Source organism: Sarcophilus harrisii, chromosome 3, assembly GCF_902635505.1.
Source record: "Sarcophilus harrisii chromosome 3, mSarHar1.11, whole genome shotgun sequence".
Taxonomy (NCBI): domain Eukaryota; kingdom Metazoa; phylum Chordata; class Mammalia; order Dasyuromorphia; family Dasyuridae; genus Sarcophilus; species Sarcophilus harrisii.
The window spans coordinates 596,836,233-596,861,772 of NC_045428.1; the positions used below are offsets into that span (position 1 = coordinate 596,836,233).

A 25,540-nucleotide genomic window follows, 5' to 3' on the forward strand; every position below is an offset into this window, starting at 1 on the left:
CTCCTCCACACACAATGTGAAAAGAATTGTTAATCAGGCCTTTTATTGAGCTGAAATTACTCCACTGCCGACTCAGAGGAACCCATTTTGATCCTAGCTTTGACAGTTATTGGACTTTGGACAAGTCATTAATTTCCTGGCCCTTACTCTTCATTTGTAAAATGAAATATCACCCAGCCCTGACATTGCCTCCTCACTTCTTCAATCCCCAATACTCATCCTATTCCATTTCCCTATTCCATCTTTCTATTCCCATCCCACACCTCCTTTCTGAACCCAAGTAATGGAAATGCCTTAAAAACGAAGCCATTTCATGAGATTTTGTGTTCCTAGAAATTGTCCCCATGTCTGGCACATAGTAGGTGCTTAATAAGTGCCTGTTGATTTCTTATCTGTTTGGATAACTCTGGCCAAGTCATTTGACCTTGATAAGCTGGAGTACTGTGATTTGAAAACTAGGGATGACAACATTAATTCTCTGTGTTACAAAATGTAAGGAAAGTGCTTTGGAACCAACCAAGCAAACAAACCTAAGTTCCAATGTGACTATCACCATTATTTCTATTGCATTAGCAAATCTCAATTTCCCCAGTGCTCCGGGTCCCTGAGCTGTTTAATGTCTCTTTCTCTTGAGACCCTCAAGGAGAAATGGCTGCTCCCTGGGGTCTCCCTAGAGCCTGCATGGGAAGGATGAGAATAGAGGTCTCGAGGCTGGGGATAAAAGGATAAGAGCAGACCTCTTGAAAGCCTCTGCCAAAGCCCTACGTTCTGGATTGTGGAAGTTTCCAAGGACTCTATTTTCTCCAGCCTCCTGATACATATGTGCTCACCCATTCCTCAGAATGGGGACACTTGGTCCGAACATGATTCTCTATAGTCTGCTTTTCCTCCTTCTGGAGACTCTGCCTCTCTCCATTTGTATGGAGCCCTTGAGTGGGAAGCTGAAGGGAGCAGCCCAGAAACAAGACAGGAGTGGGGATGTGCTGATAGGAGGTACTTTCCCCATTTCAACAAACTCCCTGCTTGCTGGTGACTTTGTTTCCCCACCTGTTAGAGGGAACTCCACAGGGTGAGTATGATATGACATTTGTGCTTGGAAATTCCCCCAAAAAACAGAATGAGATGTAGCAGAACTAAATTTATTCAGTTAAGAGCTTCTATTCAATAGGCTAATTGGATTTGTCCCTAGAAGGATATGGTGAACCAGTTCACCATTTTACAGATGAGGAAATTAACCATTCAAAGGGATATCATGGAGCTTGAGAATTGAACTTGCCCTGCTAGTCCCCAGAGAGTAACAATGGGAACACTTAAAAGTGGTGTGTTTGTGTGTGTGTGTGTGTGTGTGTGTGTGTGTGTGTGTAGATTTAAAAGAAGCATAATTTCTTTTAGATTCAGAAAGAATGTCTTGATAATCACAATTATCCAAGAGAAGAATAGGGATCCTCAATAGGTCCTCAAAAGACAAATTTCTATCACTTATTGAGTGAGCTATAAAATATATTCTTTTCCAAGTTCAGATGGGATGATATTCCCAATAAGAGGGGGCATAGTATGGTGGAAAGAGCAATGAATCAGGGAATGCTGGTTCAAATTTTGCCTCTATCACTTACTATCTATGTAACATTAGACAAATAATTCCATCTTTCTGGACCTGGCAAAACAAGGGTGTTGGACTCCAGGACCTACAATCCTTGTCCTTTCCAGTTATAAATCCATGATATTTATGGACTCAGGGATTCTGTGATTCTACAATCTTACTTGCCTATCACAGCCATATAAAAGAAGAAATGCCAGGCTTGCTGGAATTAATTATACAGAGGAAGCATAGATTGAAGTGACTTGTCCACAGTCACAAAGTAGGATGCAGACCCAGAAATTTAATCCATTACAAAATTATCATTTTTTTGTCTTAACTAGAACATTTCATTTAATCCAATACCCACTTGACCCTCAAAATTGAAGACAGGAAAGTCCTTTTATAGGATTACTGGGGAGAAAGAAAGCAACTGAGCCTCAGGAAAAGGATAAATTGTGTTTGCAGGCCTGGGGTAGAATCAGTTTTCATTCTCTCAAAAGATCATTGCATTTAGCAATTTAGAAATTTTTACCAAAAAAGAAATGAGGTAAGTTTTGTACAGCTTCTTTTTGATGAATCCACTCTTTTTTTTTTTCTGTTTCTTCCATCTGTCTGCCTGTCCAGTATAGTTACCTTTCTCTGGTCTTGATAAATTCTATCATCTCTCCAAAATTCTTCAACCAATAGTCATCCAGTTTTTCCTTCAAGATCTCCAGTCATAGGGAACTCACTGCCCCTACATATTTAATATCAGAGTATAAATCTCATAAAAAACCCCACTGAAATCATGCAGTCAGATCCATTCCACTTATTAATTGAATGAATGAGTGAATGAGCAGGAATCCTCCAGAATGGTCATCCAACCTATATTCTAAAGATGTTCAGAGATATCCCACAAACATACTCCCACTGTGAGGTGTAAAGGAGGGATTCAGGCCCCTGGAAGCATGAGATACCAAAGACCAGCTCACAGGCCTGACAATGACTAGTTTTATTAACAAATTGTAGTCACATCTCTCTCTAGGCTTCTACTTCCCCATCTATAATATAGGTAATTAATAATACCTTACATTGGCCCATCTTATTGAGTTTTATAAAGGTCATGTTATATATGTTGAGTGTTTAGCAAAACTTACAATGCTATAGAAAAGGAGAGAGTAGGGTGGAAGGGAAGAGACATAATGTGATCATAAATAGTATACTGGATTTACACTAAGAAAGGCCTGGATCCACATCCTGCCTCAGACACTTATTAGCTGAGCAAATCATTTCATCTCCCTGAGTCTTGATATTCTTACATGTAAAATGAAAGGGCTGAATTCTGAGATCTAGTAACTCTTCCCATTCTAAAACAGTAATAAAAATGAGATACAATCTCCTACTCTACCCCATTACCTCTACCTTGTATTTAATTATAGAAAATATAAGATAAAGAGGTATTCAACTAATTGAGAAAGCAGATCTACTCATATCATCCCATTGAAAAGAGAGATAAAAGCTCAGATTGAATTGGAAGGAGATTCTGATTATTAGCTGAGCAAAATTGATCAAACCCCAAATGGGTCATAAATAGCTACCTTTTGAGCTCTATTTCAATGCAAGTAGAACCCAACAGAGGAAAAACCTGCCTTTGAGAAGCAATTAATTTTAAATGCTAATTTTCTTCTCCTCCCACCATATAAATAACAGCCACTATTATTTCCATGTTTGTTATTCCCCCCAAAATATTGTTATTCTTGAGCCTGTTACCTCTGTCTGTCTTAGGGTAATGGCATGGACTGGCCAACGGAAGCCAGTCCTTATGGTGTTCCCAGATATCCCTTCCTGGTTTTAGTCCAACTAACCAACCACACAAAATTTTGGGCTAAGCCTACTTCCCGGGAATGATGACTCTGGGACTTATACTGAATGATGATAAACAACCCCCTGATTGGCTGATGGAGACAAAAAATCTGCTGAAACTCACTCTCACAAAAATCTCTGCTCTAGTCCTGGACTCCAACTGAGGCAGTTCAAAGTGAGCCTTGCTCACAGTTATAACAAAGAAAAGAAAAGAAAACAACAAAAGGATATGTGTATTCTTTTTATAAAAAGACAGCTCTCTCACTCCAGAGGTTTCCTGCTTTCAGTACCCAATTTTAGGGATCTCTGTGCTATCTTACAGAACACAGCACACAGTATGGTGCCTGACTCATTGCAGCAGGAAATCATCTTGCTCCAAGCTTCCATATGGATGCTTGGATTGGAGCCCCACAAGGAGTATCTGGATATGCTTCAAAAATTGGCTCTCATTACACTGTATTTCTGAAACTGAGTCCAGGACTTCCCTGTGCTAAATGGATGTTGAATAGGTTTGTTGAATGAAATTGTTGAAGCTGCTGGTGGGGGATGGGACAGAAACAGAGGATAGAAATGTTGGGGAAGGGAGGAAGGGATAGAATAAAAAGGTTTGTGTCTTAGCTCTGAGACTTAGAGGTTTTGTCATCTTGGGCAACCCTTTCCTCTTTCTGACTCCTAGTTTCCTCTTCTGTAAAATGAAAACAATTTTGATCATTGCACCACTTACCTAAATCACAAAGTTGCTATGAGGAGGTCATTTGTCAGTCTTAATACATAGAAAGAAAGGTTGTTATTTTCATGTTTGGAAATGATTACTAATGGGAAATCAATGGAGTGGGGAATAGGAGCTAAAAAGACATTTCACTAAAATTGGCTGCAAATAGTAGCAAAAACCAGCTTTCTCATTTTTCATCCATACTCAGCTTTTCAACTTGGGGTTATGCAGCTTCCCAGGGTTTTGTCTTTGCCACTGAGGAAATCAACAGAGATGTTCACTTGCTTCCCAACCTCACCCTGGGATTCTCCATCTGGAATTCTGGGGACTCTACCGCTGGGGCTCTCCTGGGAATCATGGACTTCCTGACTGGGCAGGGGAAGCCCATCCCTAATTACAGCTGCAGAGCCCACCCTCCTCTGACTGCCCTTGTTGGGGAGCTTCGTTCTGCTCTGTCTGTGCCAATAGCTAGATGGTTGGGGCTTTATAAATTTCCCCAGGTGAGTAACTCCAGAGCCCTGTTCTATTCCCTGCTACCCCCTTATCACTTCTATTCCTCTATCAGCTCTAGTAACATTAACCAAGGCCCTTCACTGACCTCACTGAATGGAGATACTTAACTTTACACACCAAAGTTACCTACATAGTTGATTTTAATGAGTTTCATTGGTTCTTGCACCCCTTCCGTAACATGATCATTTTCCAATATTCTTAAAGTACTGAATCCGCCCTTATAATACAAAAGTGAAACAGTTAAGCACAATTGGTGAACACAGTTGTTCCTTCTGACAATGTGTGCAATGATCCATACCTATTTTTCAAAGATGTCACAGGGGAAATTCATGGTTGTATATGGGTTGGACTAAGTGCTCTTTGAGGCCCTTCCAACTCTACATTTCTGGGACTCTATGAATTTAATTCTTTCTTTTTAAAGAACTATATAAATGCAAGTGCCGGGACTATTGTTGCTGTAATTATAGGCTGGGAGCTTAGCTTTTCTACATGGACTAATTGAGGTATTTTGTGTAATAGTACTCAAATTCCCAAGTCTTTACTTTGTAGAAATGGATAAACAATAACAAAATTCACGTGGAAGTACAAAAGATCGAGGATCTCATGGAAAATAAAGAAAAAGAAGAATTTGGTAGTACCAGATCTAGAGTTCTGACAAAATTGTTAATACCATGATATTTGCTACTGAATTAAAAAAAAATAGAAAATTTGAAAGTAAAATGATTAGGTATACAAGACCCAGAAGCAACCAACATTAGTAATATCATATTAAACTGAAGAATACAAATTGCTAGGTTAAGAAAAAGAGGGAATAAAAGAAATATTAATATAGAACTTTCTATATAGCACAAATATTATCTCATTTAATGCACATGACAATCCTATGAGTTTCTATTATTATCCCAGTTTTACAGTTGAAAAAAGAGAAACAGAGCCAAGGCCTGCACAACTAAGAAGAATCTTAGATTAAATTTGAATTCAGATTTTCCTGACTCCAGGCCCAAGTCTCTATCCACCATGACCTATGCTATTTCTAAGTTAAAGCAATTTGCTTCACAAAACTGCTATGAAAAGCAAAAAAAGTCTGACAAAAATTATATTTAGACTATAATTAAAAGCTATATACTATAATAAGCCCAACCCCTTTGCTATTTAAAGTGCCATGTAGTTGATATGATTAGCCCATCAGCTATTCCCTTCTTGACCCAAAGTAGTTTATACCTCATCACCCTTGATGATTGATTCTAAATTTCAATCAAAAAGGTGTACTTATATAAAAGGTATCAAGGCATAAAATCTCTTTTGCAAATTACATTAATTGGGGTTGGTGTGAAACCAGTCATTGCACATATAAACAGTCATGTCTTTTTCAGAGAGAGTAAAATAGTGGGAAGGCTATTCTTTTCACAACCATGGGTAGTGAAAGAATTCATAATTAAATAAGAGGCTGACTAACCCCTGAAAATAAAAGTCTTTCCAATTAAATAAAGCAAGAGCTCTTACACAAAAAATCAATGTAGTTTGAATTAAGAGGAAAAATTCAACTTGGACATTTTAAAAAGACATTTTTAATTAAAGTTTTAAGTTCCAAATTCTATCTCTGCCTCCTTTTCTCCTCTCCTTCCCCCCCTTCTGATTGCCAGTAAGCAATCAGATATAGGTTACACGTGTACAATCAGGTAAAACAAATTTCCATATTACTCATTTTGTACAAAAATACCTAAATGAAAGGGAAAAGATGAAGAAAATAGTGAAAAATATGCTTCAGTCTGTATTCAAACAATATTAGTCCTTTTTCTGTAGATAAATAGTATTCTTCATCATTAGTCCTTTGGGATTGTCTTGATTATTGTATTGCTGAGAATAGCTAAGATTGCAGTTCTTCATTATACAATATTGCTGTTATTATGTACAAAATTCTCCTGGTTCTGTATCGTTATCTTCATTATCATCAGTTTGTGTAAGTCTTGCCAAATTTTTCGGAAGTCATCCTGCTTGCTATTTCTCTTTATTTTTTTGTTTATTTGCTTGTTTGTTTATTTATTTGTTTGTTTATTTTATTACAGATTTTTATTTACAAGATATATGTATGGGTAATTTTTCAGCATTGACCCTTGCAAACCTTCTGTTCCAACTTTCCCCTCCTTTTTCCCATCCTCTCCCCTAGATGGCAAGTAGACCAATACATGTTAAATATGTTAAACACAATATATATATATATATACAGTTATTTTGCTGCACAAGAAAAATCGGACTTGGAAATAAGGTAAAAATAACCTGCTGCTCACTATTTCTCATAGCACAATAACATTCTCTTACAATAATATACCACAACTCGTTTAGTCATTTCAACATTTAGTCATGTTGATAGACATCTCTTTGATTTCCGGTTCTTAGTCATCACAAAAAATGCTGTTATAAATATTTTTGTACAAAAAAGTCCTTTTCTCTTTTTTGGATGTTTTTGGTATTGCTGAATTGGAATGTCTACAGTTTTATAGCTCTTTGGGCATAGTTTCAAATTGCTTTCAAAATGATTGGATCATTTCACAACTCCACCAACAGTGAATTACTGTCAATTGTGGAAATTTTGTACAACAAATTTCTTTGATATCAAAGTCTGATATAAAAGATTTATAGGGCAATTATGCAAATATATAATACAAATAAGAATTATTAAAAGGATTGCACAAGACATTTGAAAATAGATAGAAACTTCAAATAGTCATTTGAAAATACTCCAAATCATTAATGGCAAGAGAATTACAAGCACAAGAATTCCAAGATTTACTATCCATCAGATTGACAAAGATAGACCTAAAAAGTCAATCAATGGAAGGTCTATGAGTGGACAGACATGCTGCTATGCAATTTGCCAATAGGGCTCATAATTGCTCCACTCATTCTGGAAAACAATTTGGAACTTAATCCCCATATTACCAAAATATCCTACCCTATGAGAGTGATAAAACTATTAAGATATACCTCATAAAAAAAAAGATTAAAGAAATCCAAGAAAAAGAATCCAAGTGTACATAATAACTACAGTAACATTGTTTTTGTAGTAACCATGATTGGAAATAAAGTGGGAGCTGAAATTTAAGAACAGCTAGAAAAACAAAACTTGTATATGAATAAAATGAAACATTAATCATAAGAAAATATGAGTATGATGAATTCAGAAAAACTGGGTATACTTAAATGAATTAATGCAAAGTAAAAAGATCGGAATAAAGAGAATAATGAGTAAACTGATGTAAAGCAAAGCAACTTTGAAAAACTTTACAATTGGTCAATGTAGGACCTTTTAGGGCTTCAGGAAACACAATGAAACTTGTCTCTTTCCTTAGAATGGGATAAGGGAGGGAGAAGAGAGATATATTTTCAGATATGGCTAATATGTTGGTTTATTTTTTGCTTGATTATGGGAGAGACAACATGGTGTAATGGATAGCATATCTTTAAAGTCAGAAAAAAAACTTATGTTTAAGTCATCTCTGAGAAATGCTGACTGTAAGAAGCTGCTTAAATTTCTCAGTACTCATATAATCTGTATGACTGAAGAAAAGGTACAGAATTTCCTTTCTGACACAATAAATGCAATTATAAATCAAGGATGAATTATATACTCATTTATTATTCAGAGTCTTCCACTTCAAAGGGAAGAGAAATTAAAAAAAAAAAAAAAGGAAAAAAAGAGACAAAAAGGAAAAAAGGGGCTAAAGGAAGGAGAAAGGTTGACAGCGAAGGAAGAAAGGAAAGGAAAACAGGAGGAAGGGAGAGAAGGGAGGGAGAAAAGAAATGGAGGAAGAAAAAAGAGAGAAAAAAGATAAAAGGAATAAATTTAAAGAAACAAGAATATTCAGTAAGAAATGGCACTAAGAGTAATTCTGTTACTATCAAGATAAATAGTCATGGTTTTAAAATGTTATGTAATGCAAGTTTGTATTTTCATGTGTCATGTGTTATATTTTTGCTTCTTTGTATAGAAATGTATTTAGTATATTGAAATATTTGCATATTGAAATATTCAAGCTTATTGATAATTGTTCAGATAGATATTTAACTGGATGGATGGATGGATAGAAGGATGGATGAATAAGAGCCTAACTTTCCATGTGAGAAGTCAGAAAATTGAGAATGTTTACCAAAAAATGCTAGATAGTAAAGTAAATATTTGTTAATATTAAGAGTTGATCTATCTGATAGGAAAAAATAATGATGAATGTTGGAGGGGATGTGGGAAAACTGGGAAACTGATACATTGTTGGTGGAATTGTGAATGAATCCAATCATTCTGGAGAGCAATTTGGAACTATGCTCAAAAAGTTATCAAATTGTGCATACCCTTTGATCCAGCAGTGTTTCTACTGGGTTTATATCCCAAAGAGATCTTAAAGGAGGGAAAGGGAGCCACATGTGCAAAAATGTTTGTGGTAGCCCTTTTTGTAGTGGCTAGAAACTGGAAATTGAATGGATGCCCATCAACTGGAGAATGGCTGAATAAATTGTGGTATATGAATGCTATGGAATATTACTGTTCTATAAGAAATGACCAGCAAGATGATTTCAGAGAGGGTTGGAGAGACTTATATGAATTGATGCTAAGTGAAATAAGCAGAACCAGGAGATCATTATACACAGCAACAACAAGATTATACTATGATCATTTCTGATAGACGCGGCTCTCTTCAAGAATGAGATGATTCAAACTAGTTCCAATTGTTCAGTGATGAAGAGAATCAGCTACACCCAGAGAGAGAACTATAGGAAATGAGTGTGGACCATAACATAGCATTTCCACTCTTTTTGTTATAGTTTGCTTGCATTTTTGTTTTCCTTCTCAGGTTTTTTTTCTTTCTAGATCCATTTTTTCTTGTGTAGCAACATAACTATAAAAATATGTATACCTATATTGGGTTTAACATATATTTTAACATACTTAACATGTATTGGACTACCTGCCATGAAGGGGAGGGGATAGGAGGAAGGAGGGGAATACTTGGAACAGAAAGTTTTGCAAAGGTCAATGTTAAAAAATTACTCATGCATATGTTTTGTAAATAAAAAGCTAGAATAAAAAAAGGGTTGATCTAGCAATACTTATGTAATGAGCATTTTTTGTATGTCTCTCTTCCTGGGACTTGTTATTTCATTCCTAAGAAATGTCTTTTCCTTCCAGATCAGCTATGCATCCAGCATAACCAGCTTGAGTGACAAAACCGACTTTCCTTCATTCCTAAGGACAATTCCCAATGACCAAACCTGGATCCAAAGTATTGCCATCTTGCTGAAGCATTTTGGGTGGACCTGGGTAGCAGTTGTTTCTCATGATGATAATTTTGGGCATCAAAGTAGTTCCCTGATGAGAACTGAGCTGGAGAAGTTTGGCATTTGCTGGGAATTCTTCATAGATATTCCTACTTTTCAGTTTCCAGAGAGGTTACAGCATGGACTAGATATGTTGAAAAAATCAACAGCCAAAGTCTTCATTACAATTTTAAGTACTTGGACTTTTCTTGACTTAGATTTTTTCTCATTAAGTGATATTGCTGGAAAAATATGGCTAAGAAGCTATGTCGAATGGAAGGAATTGATAAGGCACAACCCAAATGTTCCTCAAATTATCAGCATCTCTCTACCTCAACCAACAACTCAAGGGCTCCCAAAATTCTTCAGCCATCTACATCCAGATAGGGCCTCAGAGGACATCTTTGTGAAAATCTTTTGGGAAAATGTCTTTAATTGTAGATGGCAGGACCAGGACCGTAGCTCTCTAGAGAATAAGACAGAGACTGGAGGCGGCCATTTCTGCACAGGATCAGAGCACCTACAAAATGAACATACCCCTGTGTTCAATGTGGGAAAACTGAACATAAACTACAATGCCTACAAAGCAGTGTACAGTATAGCCCATGCACTCCAGGATCTGAGTTTGTGTGAAATAGAAAACGGGCCTCCTGGAAATTGGATGTGCCCAGATGTTAAAACTTTAAGACCCTGGCAGGTGAGAGAATGAAAGATGTAGCTATTTAGGTATATAAATATACATATATATTTTAATTATATTTATGGCCATTTGAGATGTGAGGAAGCAGACTGAGAATCCAGTGACTCTGAAAGCAAAGGATCAAAATGACCAAGAGAACAAGTCTTGGAGAGAAAAATACCATGATGAATACAGATTATAAATAAAATCTTGACAGGCTAGAATGTTGGGACAAATGTAATAATATTCAATATCAATTAATATTACTATGCTTCAAAAATCAACTATATTAAGTTCCAAATGAAGAGGAATAAGTAGATATTATTTAACATGAAAAGAATTAAAGTAAGTAAAAATCCTAATAATTAGAGGTATTCCAAAGTTACCTCTTTTGTGAGCCTTCAAAAACAAGTTGTACAATCCTTCTCCAGTATATTCTTTCCAGGATTCTTGTGGAATATGTTGTTATTCTTTAGTTTATTAGTTGATTATGCCTCTTTCTAATTCCATTTAGGATTTTCTTTTTTTTAATCTTTTATTTTTTATTGTAGCTTTTTATTGACAAAACATGTGCATGAGTAATTTTTCAACCATTGACCCTTGTGGTCTGTTCCACTTTTCCCCTCCTTCTCTCTACTCCCTCCCCTAGATGGCAGGTAGTCCATTTAGGATTTTCTTGGTAAAGATAATAAGAGTAGTTTTCTGCTTCCTTTTTCACTTAATTTTTCAGATGAGGAAATTGAAGAAAATATGATTTACACAAAATCATATACCTATAATACATCTGAGACTGAAATTGAACTCAGGTCTTAACTCCAAGACTAGTACTCTATTCACTGCACCATTCAACTACCCGTCTTGAGGTATGAGTTGGGAGGACTAAGGTCCTCCACAACTCAGAAATTGTATGAGACTGATTTTGTGACCTTAAGGTTTCTGTGGAACAAAAACATTTACTTGAAAATTTCTGTTTATTACCTATGTTTTATTATCCAAACCTGGGGTTTCATTTGAGTATGAACCTTCTGTGAAGGACATCATCTTAACCAATCAAGTAGATGAATTTATTGAGGAGGCATAACACAAATAATAATGAAAAACATTCCCCCCAAACTGTGATGCATCCTCTTGCACACACAGGGTCATTCGATATAGATCAAACTTTAAGTAAAAGATAATGAGAAAAACATGTGGAAAACAAGTGGGATAGAGGAGCAATCAAAACTTTTGATTCCAGAAGTTTTTTTCCCCTATGTGGATTCATGAGATGTCACTTTGGATGTATCTTTCTGCAAAACTCAGAGGACCTGTGTCTTTCTAGAGCCTATAAACAGCACTTCTCCATTTAATCAGGAGTCATGACCTAAGAAGCCCTAGCTGTCTTTGGGTAGTTGTCCTTCTACACGCTGTGCTTTCCTTATCATCTGCTACTGTTTTCTTGTCCCAACTGATACAAACTAGTCCCAGTTTTGTCCTCTAATGGTTATTTTAACCATTCAATGTTTTCACTTTCAAAACCATCAATTCCATGTTTGGATAGTCATCTCCTTGATAGGGGAAGAAAAAGCACATGTGCTCACTGGTGCAGAACTACTAGTAAGATAATGCACTTCACAGCCATTTTCATTCAGTCTTGCCTAACTTACTCATGGGAAGAAAAAAAAAAAGAAAAGAAGGATATTACTGTATGCTAACTCAGTTCAGGCTCCAAAATTCATTATTAATCCTCCTCTTTCCTTAATCAGTTGGGAGACTTTTTCATAATCACACAGTACCAACACTTCTTATGGTTGGGAATAGTCTCCTTACAGCTTTCCACATGATCACTTTGTAAAGATCAGGGCACATTCTAAGGACTATGCTCTCATTCACAAGTCCCCAGGTTATAGATGTATGGACTTTACTTTTCTGGATGTCATTTTCCTTACCTATCAAATGATAGAACTAGATGCCCTATTCCAAAAAAGAAAACTTTATTCTCTAGTTCTAAGTTTCTTTAAAATATTATTGCAACAAAATGTACTATACTGGGGGAAGAAAAAAGACTGCAGAAAGAGAGAATGATCATTGAAGGTCTATAGAGTGAATCACTTGTTATATTAATTATACAATATACAACTTAAAATATTTAATGAAAAGTTAAAAATTAAAAGTCAGAGAGATTCTTTAGGGACACACCATGTCAGACTAATTTTAGTTCCCTTTTTCAAAGTGTTATGAGCCAGATAGAGACTCTACAGCATATTGCATAGAATTAGCAAGACATGGGTTCAAGTACAACTTCTGACACTTACTGGCTTTTTGAGTTCAGGTAAATCATTTAATTCTCCAATGCTTTTTAGATAACTAAAAAATTATGAATTGCAGAGAAAGTGTTACCATGTGGTGGTTGAGGGACTTAGGAATTTTCTATAATTTCATGAGATCCATCCTTCTTTTGTTACATATCTGGCAAAAAAAAAAAGTAGGTGTGGAGGGGTAATGCTATACTTTAGTTTGTCATAGCAATGCATTTGATAAGATCTCCCATTTATTCTTATGGAAAATGTGGGGTAGTATGAAGTACATGATACTTCAGTTAGTTGGATTTAAAACTCGAGGTAATTCCAGTGGTTAGTAGCGTTTTGATTTCAACTTGGAAACCAATCTCCAGATGACGGCCACAAAGATTCAGTCTTGACTCAATGCTCTAATTTTTACCCAGTGGTATGGACAAAAGCATGGATGGCTCATTTATTAAATTTGCAGGTGATAAAAAGTCAGAAGACATAGGTACCATGTTAAATGAGAGAACAGCAATCCCAAAAGATTCAACAGACTAGAAAATTAGGCTAAGTCTAAGAAAACTTAATATGAATATAGATGAAAAGACATTAGGTTCAAAATTAATTTTAGAAATGCAATATGGGGAGACATGATTAGTGATAAAACAAATCTGGGATTTGAGTGGATTGGAAATTCAGTATGATGCCAAAGAAAATATGGCAACCTAAAAAGTAAATTCCATCATAAACTGTATTTAAGATGCATGGTACCCAGTGATGTTAGTAATAATCCTATTGTCCTATGTCCTAGTCAGACCACAAATGGGCATCATATTCAGTTCTTGGCAGCATATTCCAGGAAAGACAATGACAAGATAGAAGATCATGCCAGTATCAAGAAAAAGACTAAAGAATTCTCTGCTTAGGAACAGAAGACCTAAGGAGACCTGATTTGTTTTTGTAATTCAGTTGTTTCAGTCATGTCCAATTCTATAAAGAATAATTTTGGGGGGATTTCTTGGCAAAGATTCGTTTGCCATCTTCTTCTCCATCCCATTTAATAGGTGAGGAAACTGAAATGAGTGATTTGCCCAGGGTCATACAGCTCTTATGCAAGGCTACATTTGAACTCAGTTCTTCTTGAATCCAGGCCTAGCATTCTATCCACTGTACCAACTAGCATGAAAATGTGAGATCCTGAGTTTAGAGTTTGTATATCATCCTCTTATGGCAGGTCCTCTTGGAAGAATGAATTAAGCTTCTAGTTGACTCTCCTTCTGTCCTATCACAAGTGAATAAAGGAATCCTGGGGATCTAAAGCTCATTGTTCATTTCTGCTGAATTTAATGCACATCCTGCAGTGTCTGGAAAACTTCTAGAGTCTAGGAGAACTTTAGGTTCATGGTCGCTTGATACATATCTTATTTCTTATTGCTCTATTTTATTGCACGCAATTTATTTGCTTCCTGATTTCATACTAAGATGGAAAACAGTAAACAGCAACAATTGTATATAATTGTCTTCCTTGCTTGTTTTCTGTTCTAAACACTTCTATTACACCTTTTTTTGTGTGTTATTCTTGTTCATTTTTTAAGAGGACCAAAATGATATCACTATATTAGAATCGAGTTACAGTGTGTTCGACTGTGGCTAATCAGACTGATACGAGCCTAGAATGTTCTGCCACAGTTTGGACACAAACAATCCATATGAACATTTGGAGTAACTACTCTTATTTTGTGTATTTTGTGTTTTCTTTGGACCAATTCAATTCTGCTTTGCTTATAGAGCATAGCATCTTCTCTGGGGTACACCATGTTGGGCAGTCTTGCACCAGTGTCTCCCATGCCATACAACTGAGTTCTTAAGAGATACCTTGTGAATGCCCTTATATTTTTTCTAACTACCTTGTGAGTTCTTGCCCTGTGTGAGTTCTCTATAAAATAACTTTTTGGTGAGCATACATTTGGCATTCAAAAAACTGTGTCTGTCCAATGAACTTGTGCTCCCTGCCGTAGAGTTGGAATTCTGGGAAGTTTAGTATTACATCTGTTAGACCTAGATCAAGCAGCTGTTTTCTGATTGGAAAATTACAAATCCACATGGCTCTTGACAAGGTACCACTATTTGCAGAATGAAACAGTTAATGGGGAGACATATACTAATTCACTGAAATAGTTACTTGCTTAATACTCACTCAATTTTTAGCCCAAAAGATGTGTCAACTATGAGAATGAGGGAGGGACTCCCCAGAAATTGGTTCATTTTGCTGGATAGGATTGAATAAGAGGTACTAATTTTGGGGAAAGTTGAATTGAATTGTTGAATAATCTAGCCTTTGCATCTCAGCTAAGAACTAATGCTACCTTTGCATAATAGGTATTTAATAGATGGTTATAAAATATAGTGGAATTCAAGGCAACCCTTGTTCTTAATGTCTCCTATCTCCAGTTCTTGCAATATATTAAGAAGGTACATTTCCACACACCTCAGAAAAGTGAGGTATTTTTTGATGCCAATGGAGATCTTCCTTCTGCGTATGAAATTCGGAATGTACAGAAAAATTCTGAAGGCTTCTTTGACCTAGTCAGTGTTGGCTATGTGGACTCTAAAGCCCCATTTGGAAAAGAAATTATTATTAATCAGAGTGCCATTCAGTGGAAAGGAGGAAAGACCCAGGTGAGCCACAGTAGCCTGGGAATGGGCTGTGACTAAATTTTATGGCATCCTTGGTTTTTTCGGAACCTTACTTCTATAAAATAGGGAAATAAATTCTAATTCTCTATCCCTCAAACAGCAATTTCTGGGGAGTGGTTTTCAATCTGAAAGGTTCTGTAAAGAATTAAATGCTAATTACCATTAACGTTATTATAATGGTCAGTCCAGTCAGACTGACAAGGAAATCTTACTTCCTTTGAAACTGGCATCAGTAGGGGTGTTGTTTAGTGGAAGTAAATTCAAAGGAAACCTGGGTGAAATTCTAGTAACTTGGGACCAGATATAAAAACACTTGATCCTACATAATATTAAAGGCAGTCAACTGAGGGAAAAAATAGTAGGAGTAAAAAAATTACACAAGGGAGATTGTGGTAGAGGTGGGGTCTCAGGAGTCAAAGAAAAATGTCAGGATCAAGTATCTTAGAATAATGACATTTTAGAATTCTAATGGATTTCAGCAGCCATTTTTTCAGTCCCATAGATTTTTTTTTTCAAATTTCACTATAATAAAATATATTTTTATTTAACTATTGCTTGAAAACCTGCTGAAATCCATTAGAAAAAAAGGAAGGAAGGAAGGAAGGAAGGAAGAAAAGAAGGAAGGAAGGAAGGCAAGGGAAGAAGGAAGGAAGGCAAGGGAAGGAGGAAGGGAGGAAGGAAGGAATGGAGGAACGAAGAAAGGAAGGAAGGAGAAACAAAGAAGCAAAGAAAAAACAGGCAATATATCTTGGAGATGAAAGAAAAGTGACATGGTGGACCTCAAAATGGGCACAATAACTGGAAGACTACAATCAGAATCCGAGGTCTTAGTGCTGAACTCTTGGTATGCCTTGGAAGTGGCTAAGAAAATGACAGTGATTTTTAAGCTCTGTTGTTTTATCAGGAATACCTGTTTTAGAAGTTAAATTCTTACAAAAAAAAACAAACAAAAAAAAAGAAGTTAAATTCTATTGGCAAAGAAACAAGTAAATACATATGTATATAATAGAAAATAGAAAACTGATACAATTTAATGCAAAGTAAGTTGATATAAGTTAGTTTGAAAGTGAAAATATTAGGACACAGAAAGATCAGAAAAATATCCTGGCAGAATGGGGTGTTTGATCTGTATCTTGAATAAAAGACAAGAGATCAATTTCTAGCTTTTTTCTTAAAAAGTGTACATTTGTCATCAAAAGGAGGGGGGAGGGGAAGGAGAGAGGAAAAATCCAATGGTGCAGTGGTGAAGATGGAGTACATATCAGGGTCTAGAGCAAAAGCATGAGATAGGAAATGGAGTATCTCCAATAAAGATCATTGAGAATGCAAATCTGATTAGATCATGGTGTCCAGAAGGGAGCACAATGTCCACTGAGTCTAAAAAGATAGGCTACAAGCAAATAGTCAAAGCTTCAAAGGCTAAAAAGAGGAATTTTGATTTTAGCCTAGAGGAAATGAGATTATTTTACAGGGAAGTGACATGACCAGGTTCATGTTCAGTAGAGTTCCACAGTGTCTATGTATCTATTCTCATGCATCTATTCATCAAGTGGTAGACACTGACTACCAGCCTTCACATTAAGCTGGCCCAGGTTAAGTCATACGTATATATCTCTTTAGCCACTGAGTCATGACCTTGGGAACGTTCCTGGGCAGGGAGTATAGTTCTAATCATGTATATGCTCTGGTTCCCCCCAGGTCCCTCCATCTGTCTGTAGTGAGAGTTGCCCTCCAGGGTCCAGCCAGGTCCCTATAAAGGGATGGTCCCACTGCTGCTTTGATTGTGAACCCTGCCCAGAAGGCCAGTTTGCAGATCATAGAGGTGAGAGCACAGAGGTGATGGTAGAATCACTGTCACTGGCTCATGCCATTCTTCATTCTTCAGGTAGCTTTGGACCCAATTGGGAAACCACAATGAAAATAAGGAACAAAAATGAGTTGGACAGGGGCGGCTAGGTGGCGCAGTGGGGAGAGCACCAGTCCTGAAGTCAGGAGGACCTGAGTTCAAATCTGATCTCAGACACTTAACACTTCCTAGCTGTGTGATCCTGGGCAAGTCACTTAACCCCAATTGCCTCTGGGAAAAAAAAAATGAATTGGACATACAGCTTGTGGGTATGGTTTCTAAAATGTTTAGAGATGGCTCTTCACGTACATGTATTGTCTATGTAAACCTGAAAAAGTCACTGAAGCTCTTTGTCCCACATAACTAATAGGTTGCAGAATATTACTTGAAAGGAGTTTCCATACTGGAAGCTCTCTAGACTGTTGAAATAAAATAACAGGAGGAAAGGAAGAAGAAAGGAACCAGGGAAGGAAAGGAGAAAAACAAGCTCGGAATTAGGATTTGTGATTTCATGAACACAGGTGTACCTTCTCCCAGTGTAGAGAGCAGCAGCTCCACACTTTATTTCATGGCTTGGGTTTTCTGACTTGATGACAAAAGATTAGGAAATGGTGGGCTTGATCTCATTAAGAGTCTTGAGCTAAATCAAAATTATTAACTAAGTTTTGGTTATGTATATTCCCATGACAGCACCTGGACTAAGTGAAAAAGAAAAGAAAATGAATAATACCAACTTTCAAGGATCTTAGTTCATCCAAATCAATCCCTACCTGAGCAGAAACCTTAATTAGCTCATCGGACAAGAGGTTACTAAACTTTGATGATTTACAATAATGGTTAATTTACCAATCTGTGAGAAAGTCCAGCCTCCTTCTGTACCAGGGATAAATCATGGAAGACTGAAGTCAGGTGGAAGAATTTAGACACAGCTTGGTGGGCAATGAGAAGGCACTGAAGAATCATGGGTACACACATACATATATATTATAAATGTCAATATATGTGTTTGCTTATGCATATACACACATATTTAATTTTTGTGAGGTAATTTGAGTTAAGTTACTTGCCTAAGGTCACATAGCTAGTAAGTATTGTGTCTGAGGCTAGATTTGAACTCAGGTCCTCCTCACTTCAGAGCCAATTCTTAATTTATTGTGCCTTCTAGTTGTCCTGCAACTATTTTTATGTATTATGCTGGGATGTTGTTATGTGGCTTGAAGGGAGATAGACTAGATATCTTAACTTCATTTTCTCGTATCCTTTTTTATATTTTGTATTAAAAATGTATTTTATTTTCAATTCACAGAACAAAACAAGCATTTCCATAAAAGAGTACATTTATAAATAATTGTACATGAAATTACAAATCTACTATGTGCAACTTGCTTTTCCTTCCATATATACTACATGATTGTCAATGAATTCATATTTTCTTTCCTCCCCATGATTAGTAGAGTGAGCAGAACCAACAGAATATTGTATCTAGTATAGCAACATTGTTTTAAGAATGACTTTGAATGGGGCAACTAGTTGGTACAGTGGATAGAGCACCAGCCCTGAAGTTAGAAGACCTGAGTTCAAATATGGCCTCAGACACTTAACACGTCCAGGCTGTGTGACCCTGGGCAAGTCACTTAACCCCAATTGCCACGGCGGGGGGGGGGGGGGGAGAGGAAATAAGTAAGTTATTTTGTCTATATAAATACCCAAGTTAACTATAAAAAAGAAAACTGAGGTCCAGGTAGGCAGTTTGGTACAATGGAAAATATATTGGAGTTGAAATAGGCAGACAAATTAAAACCCAGCTCCTACATTTATTAATGTAATAAAATGGATTCTTCAAAGGTTCCCCCAACTATAAGTCTATGATCCTATGATCTTCCTCCTTGGAAGAGCTAAATAAAATGATTTTATGCCATATGATAGTACTAAGTCTGTTAACATCAGTGACACTGAGGGAAGGACCAATTCTCATGGCCTGAGGATACAAAAATGGGGCCAGGATGGGAATGAGGGAGTGTGTAAGTTTTGATTCTTCCTCAACAGATATGCAGCAGTGTGCAAAGTGCCCAGAGGACCAGTATCCAAACACACAGAGAGATGGCTGCCTCCCCAAAGTCCTGACTTTCCTGGCCTATGGAGAAGCTCTGGGGGTGACTCTGTCTTGCATGGCCCTTGCCTTCTCTCTCCTCACAGTGATGGTTCTCGTGGTCTTTGTGAAACACCGAAGTAGCCCCATAGTCAAATCCAACAACAGAACTCTCAGCTATGCTCTGCTTCTCTCCCTCACCCTCTGCTTCCTTTGTTGCTTGCTCTTCATTGGCCGCCCAACCACAGCCAGCTGTGTCCTCCGACAGATGACTTTTGCAATCACCTTCACAGTGGCCATCTCTTCGGTTCTGGCCAAAACCGTCACTGTGGTTCTGGCCTTCAAGGCCACAAGGCCAGGAAGCTGGCTCAGGAGGTGGACAAGTACCCGAGTGTCCTATTCTATCATCCTCATCTGCTCCCTCATCCAAGTGAGCCTCTGTGGGGTCTGGCTGGCCACTTCTCCCCCCTTCCCAGATGTGGTCGCTGACCTTGACCCCGGCCATATCCTCATTGTGTGTGATGAGGGCTCCATTGCCAGCTTTTACTGTGTCCTGGGCTACATGGGCTTCCTAGCCTTAGGGAGCTTCACTGTGGCTTTCTTGGCCAGGAACCTGCCCGACGCCTTCAACGAAGCCAGGTTCATCACCTTCAGTATGCTGGTGTTCTGCAGTGTCTGGATCTCCTTCCTTCCTGCTTACCAAAATGCCAAGGGAAAGACCATAGTGGCTGTGGAAGTCTTTGCCATATTAGCCTCTGGTGCTGGGTTGCTGATCTGCATCTTTATCCCCAAATGCTACGTGATTCTATGGCGGCCTCATCAGAACACTCAGGAGTGGCTCAAAATCCACCCTCATTCCAGGGGGGCAATTTCATCTTAAGGCTCTATCTCCCTAATCTGTTTTTGTTAAGGTCTCAGGATCCCAGAAATAATGACTTACATAGGACTGAAAGAGTACAAAAGGTTTCAGAATCCTATCATCTTTTATGGTTTATAAATAGTGAGCAAAACTCAGAATCAAAATAATTTAGAAAGATATTTACTCAAACATCCAACAAAGGAAAGATCTAAAAAGGGGGTGGTCTACTCCCTCTGAGCCTCTCTGAGCTACACATTATATAGGGTACAAACAAAGAAACAGTAATGATTGGTCAGCACCAAGGCAGTTTCCAGGTGGGACATATGAAATATTTAACATATACAGAGGGAGAAAACTTCTCACACCGACCTTTGAATGTGAAAGATTTCTGACAAACTAACCTAGGTCTAAAATTAAGAATAAATAAATCCAGCCTCTAAGTGACAGGTCTGGTTTCTTAGTCATTTGAGGCTGGGTTCAAACAAGTACTTTGTGGTGTGCTACAAGAGGCTTGAGGTCTTTGGCACAAAGAGCAACAAAGCATCTGTGTCAAATTAGTAATTCTTTTTTCACTGGAATCATAGGATTTATAGTAGGAAGGAGCCAAAAATGTCCTCACATTCATGTCTTTCATTTTACATATGAGAAATGAAAGGCCCAGAGGGGTTAGTTGTCTTTCCCAACATCACATAGATAAGTAGAAGTAAGATTTTTAAAATAATAACTTTTTATTTTCAAAATACATGCAAAGAAGGTTTTCAACATTCACCCTTAAAAATATTTGTATTCCCCAGAGAGAGAACTCTGGGAAATGAGTATGAACCACTACATAGAATTCCCAATCCCTCTATTTTTGTCCACCTGCATTTTTGATTTCCTTCACAGGTTAATTGTACACTATTTTCAAAGTCCAATCCTACATGTATTGGTCAACCTGCCATCTGGGGGAGGCGGTGGGGGGAAGGAGGGGAAAAATTGTAACAAAAGGTTTTGCAATTGTCAGTGCAGAAAAATTACCCTTGCATAATAGATCTTGTAAATAAAAAGGTATAATAAAAAAATTGTGTTCCAAAATTTTCTCCCCCTTCCCCTCATGCCCTCCCCTAGACAGCAAGTAATCCAGTATAGATTAAATATGTACAATTATTCTATATATATTTCTTGATGCTAAGATCCTTGCCACTACAAAAAGGGCTGCCACATACATTTTGCACATGTGGGTTCCTTTCCCTCCTTTAAGATCTCTTTGGGATATAAAGCCAGTAGAAATTATTGATCAATTCCACCAACAATGTATTAATGTCCCAGTTTTCCCAAATCCCTGCCAATAGTCGCCATTATCTTTTCTTGTCATCTTAGTAAATCTGAAGGGTGTACAGTGGTTTCTCAGTTGTCTTAATTTGCACCCCATTTATATTTACAGTTAAAATTACTAACTCTGTATTTCCTGCCATCTGATTTTTCCCAAATTATATTTTCTTTTTCTTTTTCTCCTTTCCCTTCTCACCAGAGTTTTTCTTCAGATCATCACCTCCCCCAATCTGCCTTGCTCTTTTACAACCCCTCCCTCCTTTCTAATTCCTTTTCCCTTCTACTCCTGTTCTCGCTTCTATTGCTATTACCTTCCCCTTTCCTCTCTATTATTTCTCCTCCATTATTCCCTTTCTATTATTACCTTTCCTTTTTCTCCTTCTACTTCCCTATAGGATGAGATAAATTTTTATATTAAACTAAATGTCAGATATTCTCTCTTTGAGCCATATCCTATGAGATTAAGATTCACACAATGTTCATTCTCCTCCCTTCTTTCCCTCAACATTAATGGGTCTTTTTTGCTTTTTTCATGTGATGCAATTTACCCTATTTTACCTCTCTTTTTCTCTTCTTCCAGTAAAATCCCTTTTCCCACCCGTTTCTTTCTTATATTTTCACAGGAAGGTCAAATTATACCTATACCCTCTAAGTATACTTCTAACAAAGATGCAAATCTTGAGTTAAACATATCATCTTCTCATATAGGGATGTAAATGCTTTTACCTCTAAAAACATGTTTTTTTCTTCCATTTTTACCTTTTTATGTTTCTCTTGAGTTCTGTATTTGAAGATCAAATTTTCTGTTAAGCTTTGCTCCTTTCATCAAAAATAAATGAAAATCCTCTATTTCATTGGATATCCATCTTTGCCCATGAAAGATGATTAATTTTGCTAGATAGTTGATTCTTGGCTGTAGTCCAAATTCCTTTGCCCTCAAGAATATAATATTCCACATCCTTTGATCCTTTAGAGTGGAATCTGTTAGATCCTGGGTAATTCTGATTGTGGCACCTTGATATTTGAATTATTTCTTTCTGACTGCTTGCAGTGTTTTCTCCTTGATCTGATCATTCTGAAATTTAGCTAAATTATTCCCTAGAGTTTTCATTTTGAGGTCTCTTTCAGAAGGTGATCAGTGGATTCTTTCAATGGCTATTTTACCCTCTGCTTCTAGGACATCAGGGAAGTGTCCCTTAATGATTATTAAAAGATGTTGTGTAGGCTTTTTTTTTTTTTTAATCATGATTTTCAGGTAGTGCAGTAATTCTTAGATTGTCTCTCCTGCATCTATTTTCCAGGTCAATTGTTTTTCCAATGAAGTAGTTTACATTTTCTTCTATTTTTAATTTTTTTTTCTTTTGGTTTTGTTTCAAACGTTTGACATTCTTAATGTTCCACTGAATCATTTGCTTCCATTTCTTCAATCCTAATTTTTAGTAAATTATTTTCTCCAATTAGATTTTTTATTTCCTTTTGCATTTGGCCAATTGAACTTTTAAATGAGTTGTTTTGTTCATTGGGTTTTTTTTTTCCATTTCAGAAATTCTGTTTTTCCAGGAGTTGTTTTCTTTTGTCATTTCACCAAAACTCTTTTTATGAGTGATTTTTTTTGGACAATTTCTATTTCCTTTTCAGATCTTTCATTTCCTTTCCCCATTTTTCTTCAAACTCTCTTTTAAATTCCTTTTTGAATTCTTCCAAGAGAATCTTGTAAGACCCTAATCCTTTAAGATTTCATTTGGGGATGTCTTGTCTTTGGTATCCTCAGGGTTTGAATTTTGTTCTTCCCTGTCTCCATAAATGTTATCTATGGTCAGAGCTTTTTTGCTTTGTTGCTCATTTTTAAAGCTTGGGGTCTGCTCTTAGGGCAAAGGGGAGATTGTCCCAAGCTTCCTCTACAGGTGACAAGGGCTTCATACTGCGCTGGGGCCAGAGCTTCTTTCTTGTGTTGGGTGGACCTGGCCACGTTCTGCTTGCTATGCTCGGCTTCAGGCGCTCACTATTTGCCTTTTGCAGGTGTGTTGGCGGTCTCACAGCTAGTGCGCTGATTCAGTGGTTTCGGACCAGGACAGCGGCAAGCGCTGCTGTTGTGGCTAAGAGCCTCCCATTGGTTCCCCCAGTGCCCGGAAGTCACTTTTCTCGGGATTCCCGGTGAGGGGCGCTGTTTCTGCACCTGTGCTGGGCTACTGCTTCCTCTTGCCTGACGAGGCCCTCCTCATACCATCAAAAAACCCTTTCTCCAGTTACCGGTGATCTCTTCACTATCACATCGAATTGCCTTTTCTCATTCCTCATATTCCCTTCTCTCGAGGCCTTTGACATCATTCATTCATTCACTCATTAATTCATTCATTCAGTGGCTGATTCTATGTACACAACATACAGAAGCAGAGACCAGTTTACTCAAGTCCCTCTTGGCTTCCGTCTCAATCTCAGACAACTTGGATTGTGTGGAGCAGCGGAGCCGCGCCCCCTCGTGGCCGAGAGAAAGACGACTCGCCTGGCGTTATAGTTCCTCACAGGGAACATAAGCTGTGGGGTTTCCTGGGAAATGTAGTCCGTGAGCAGAATTTGCGCAAGCGCAAAGCTGCCTTAGGCTGGTGAGAGGTAATCCCTTAGTCTATTAGTTCTCTCAAGTCTGATCTTGGAAAGAGGCCCTAGCGCCGGCCCCCTCGGTCCCAGTGCACCAATCCCAGGAACCAGAGGATGCGCATGCGCCTCCGGCCCGTCACCGTGGTAACCGCTGCTTTTTTGTGACGTCATCACTCACCCTGAGGGAGAGACAGGGAATCCTGAAGATACCCAGGAGTCAATCCCGAGTTGAGCATCCTTTGGTGAAAGCTGCAACTTAGGGATGGAGTGAGGGAGAGATGCAGGTGCCCCTTTTCAGTTATGTTTTTAATGGCTATCGCCTAGGAAAACACAAAACACAAAAAACAAAAACAACCTAGAACTCATTATCTTTCCGCTTAACCAATTCCCCACCTCTACCTGTTAGCCCCGCCCCCCCAATTCTAGGAATCAATCTAGATTCCTTATGACATGATCTCAGTCCCCCCAAATCCAAGCTGTGACCGAGCAAGAGCTTTGCAACATCTCCTAAATACTCGCTGCCCCCATTCTGGTGCAGATCCTCATCACCCCCTATCTGGACATTGCAATAGCCAGGTGGAGGAGGAGAGTACTACCCCCCTCTAGCCAATTCTTCAATAGGCTAAGTGATCATGAGTAAACTCTAATGTCTCTCTTCCTTCCCCCATCAAATATAAAATCTGCTCATTGGAGTTCAAAGCCGTTCATTACCCATCCTTCCCCCTTCCGGCCCAGCCCCACCTTTCCAGGCCCTTACACACCACCCTAGGCCTTATCCGTCGGCCCAGTGACAAGGGGCTTCTTAGTTATGGCACAAACAGGACTTTTCATTTTCCACCTCTCAGAGTTTTCACCATCCCTCATAGGAAATCAAGGCAGCTAGATGGTGCCGCAGATAGAACATCAGATCTGGACCCTGAGAGACCAGAGCTCAAATCTAGACTAGACCAGCTATGTGAAACCTGGGCAAGTCACTTAACCTTGTTTACCTCAGTTTCCTCATTTGTAAAATGAGCTGGAGAAGGAAATGGCAAACCATTATCTCTGCTAAGATACAGAGAGTTACACTGGAAAAAATAAACAACATACCTGGAATGTTTTACCTCCTCATCTCTGCCTTCTTGTTTTTCTAGCCTGCTTCAATCAAGTTTCTTTTTTTAGATAGCAGCAACTGGCAAAGGATGACCTAAAGGACAAATCTGGCTACTACTTGTTTTTCTACTGGTCCATAAACTAAAAATGAT

The 25,540-nt window shown here is 37.9% G+C and overlaps 1 protein-coding gene across 1 annotated transcript; it reads left to right on the forward strand.

The window, feature by feature from the left end:
- The first annotated feature begins 863 nt into the window (after window positions 1–863).
- Window positions 864–20,984, forward strand: LOC100916107 (vomeronasal type-2 receptor 26-like). The gene is made up of 6 exons (XM_031961696.1): window positions 864–993; window positions 4,275–4,633; window positions 9,829–10,653; window positions 15,351–15,606; window positions 17,332–17,418; window positions 19,426–20,984. Exons 1-6 carry the CDS (start codon window positions 864–866, stop codon window positions 20,409–20,411), a joined length of 2,643 nt encoding a protein of 880 aa, XP_031817556.1. The 3' UTR covers window positions 20,412–20,984.
- Window positions 20,985–25,540: the final 4,556 nt, after the last annotated feature.

Bases quoted from the DNA above. Each gene is read 5' to 3' on its own strand.
- LOC100916107 (XM_031961696.1), top strand. From the start codon at position 864: ATGATTCTCTATAGTCTGCTTTTCCTCCTTCTGGAGACTCTGCCTCTC. The intron at 15,607-17,331 runs GTGACTAAATTT...GTTGCCCTCCAG, and splicing joins CAGTAGCCTGGGAATGGGCT to GGTCCAGCCAGGTCCCTATA. The intron at 17,419-19,425 runs GTGAGAGCACAG...TCATGGCCTGAG, and splicing joins CCAGTTTGCAGATCATAGAG to GATACAAAAATGGGGCCAGG.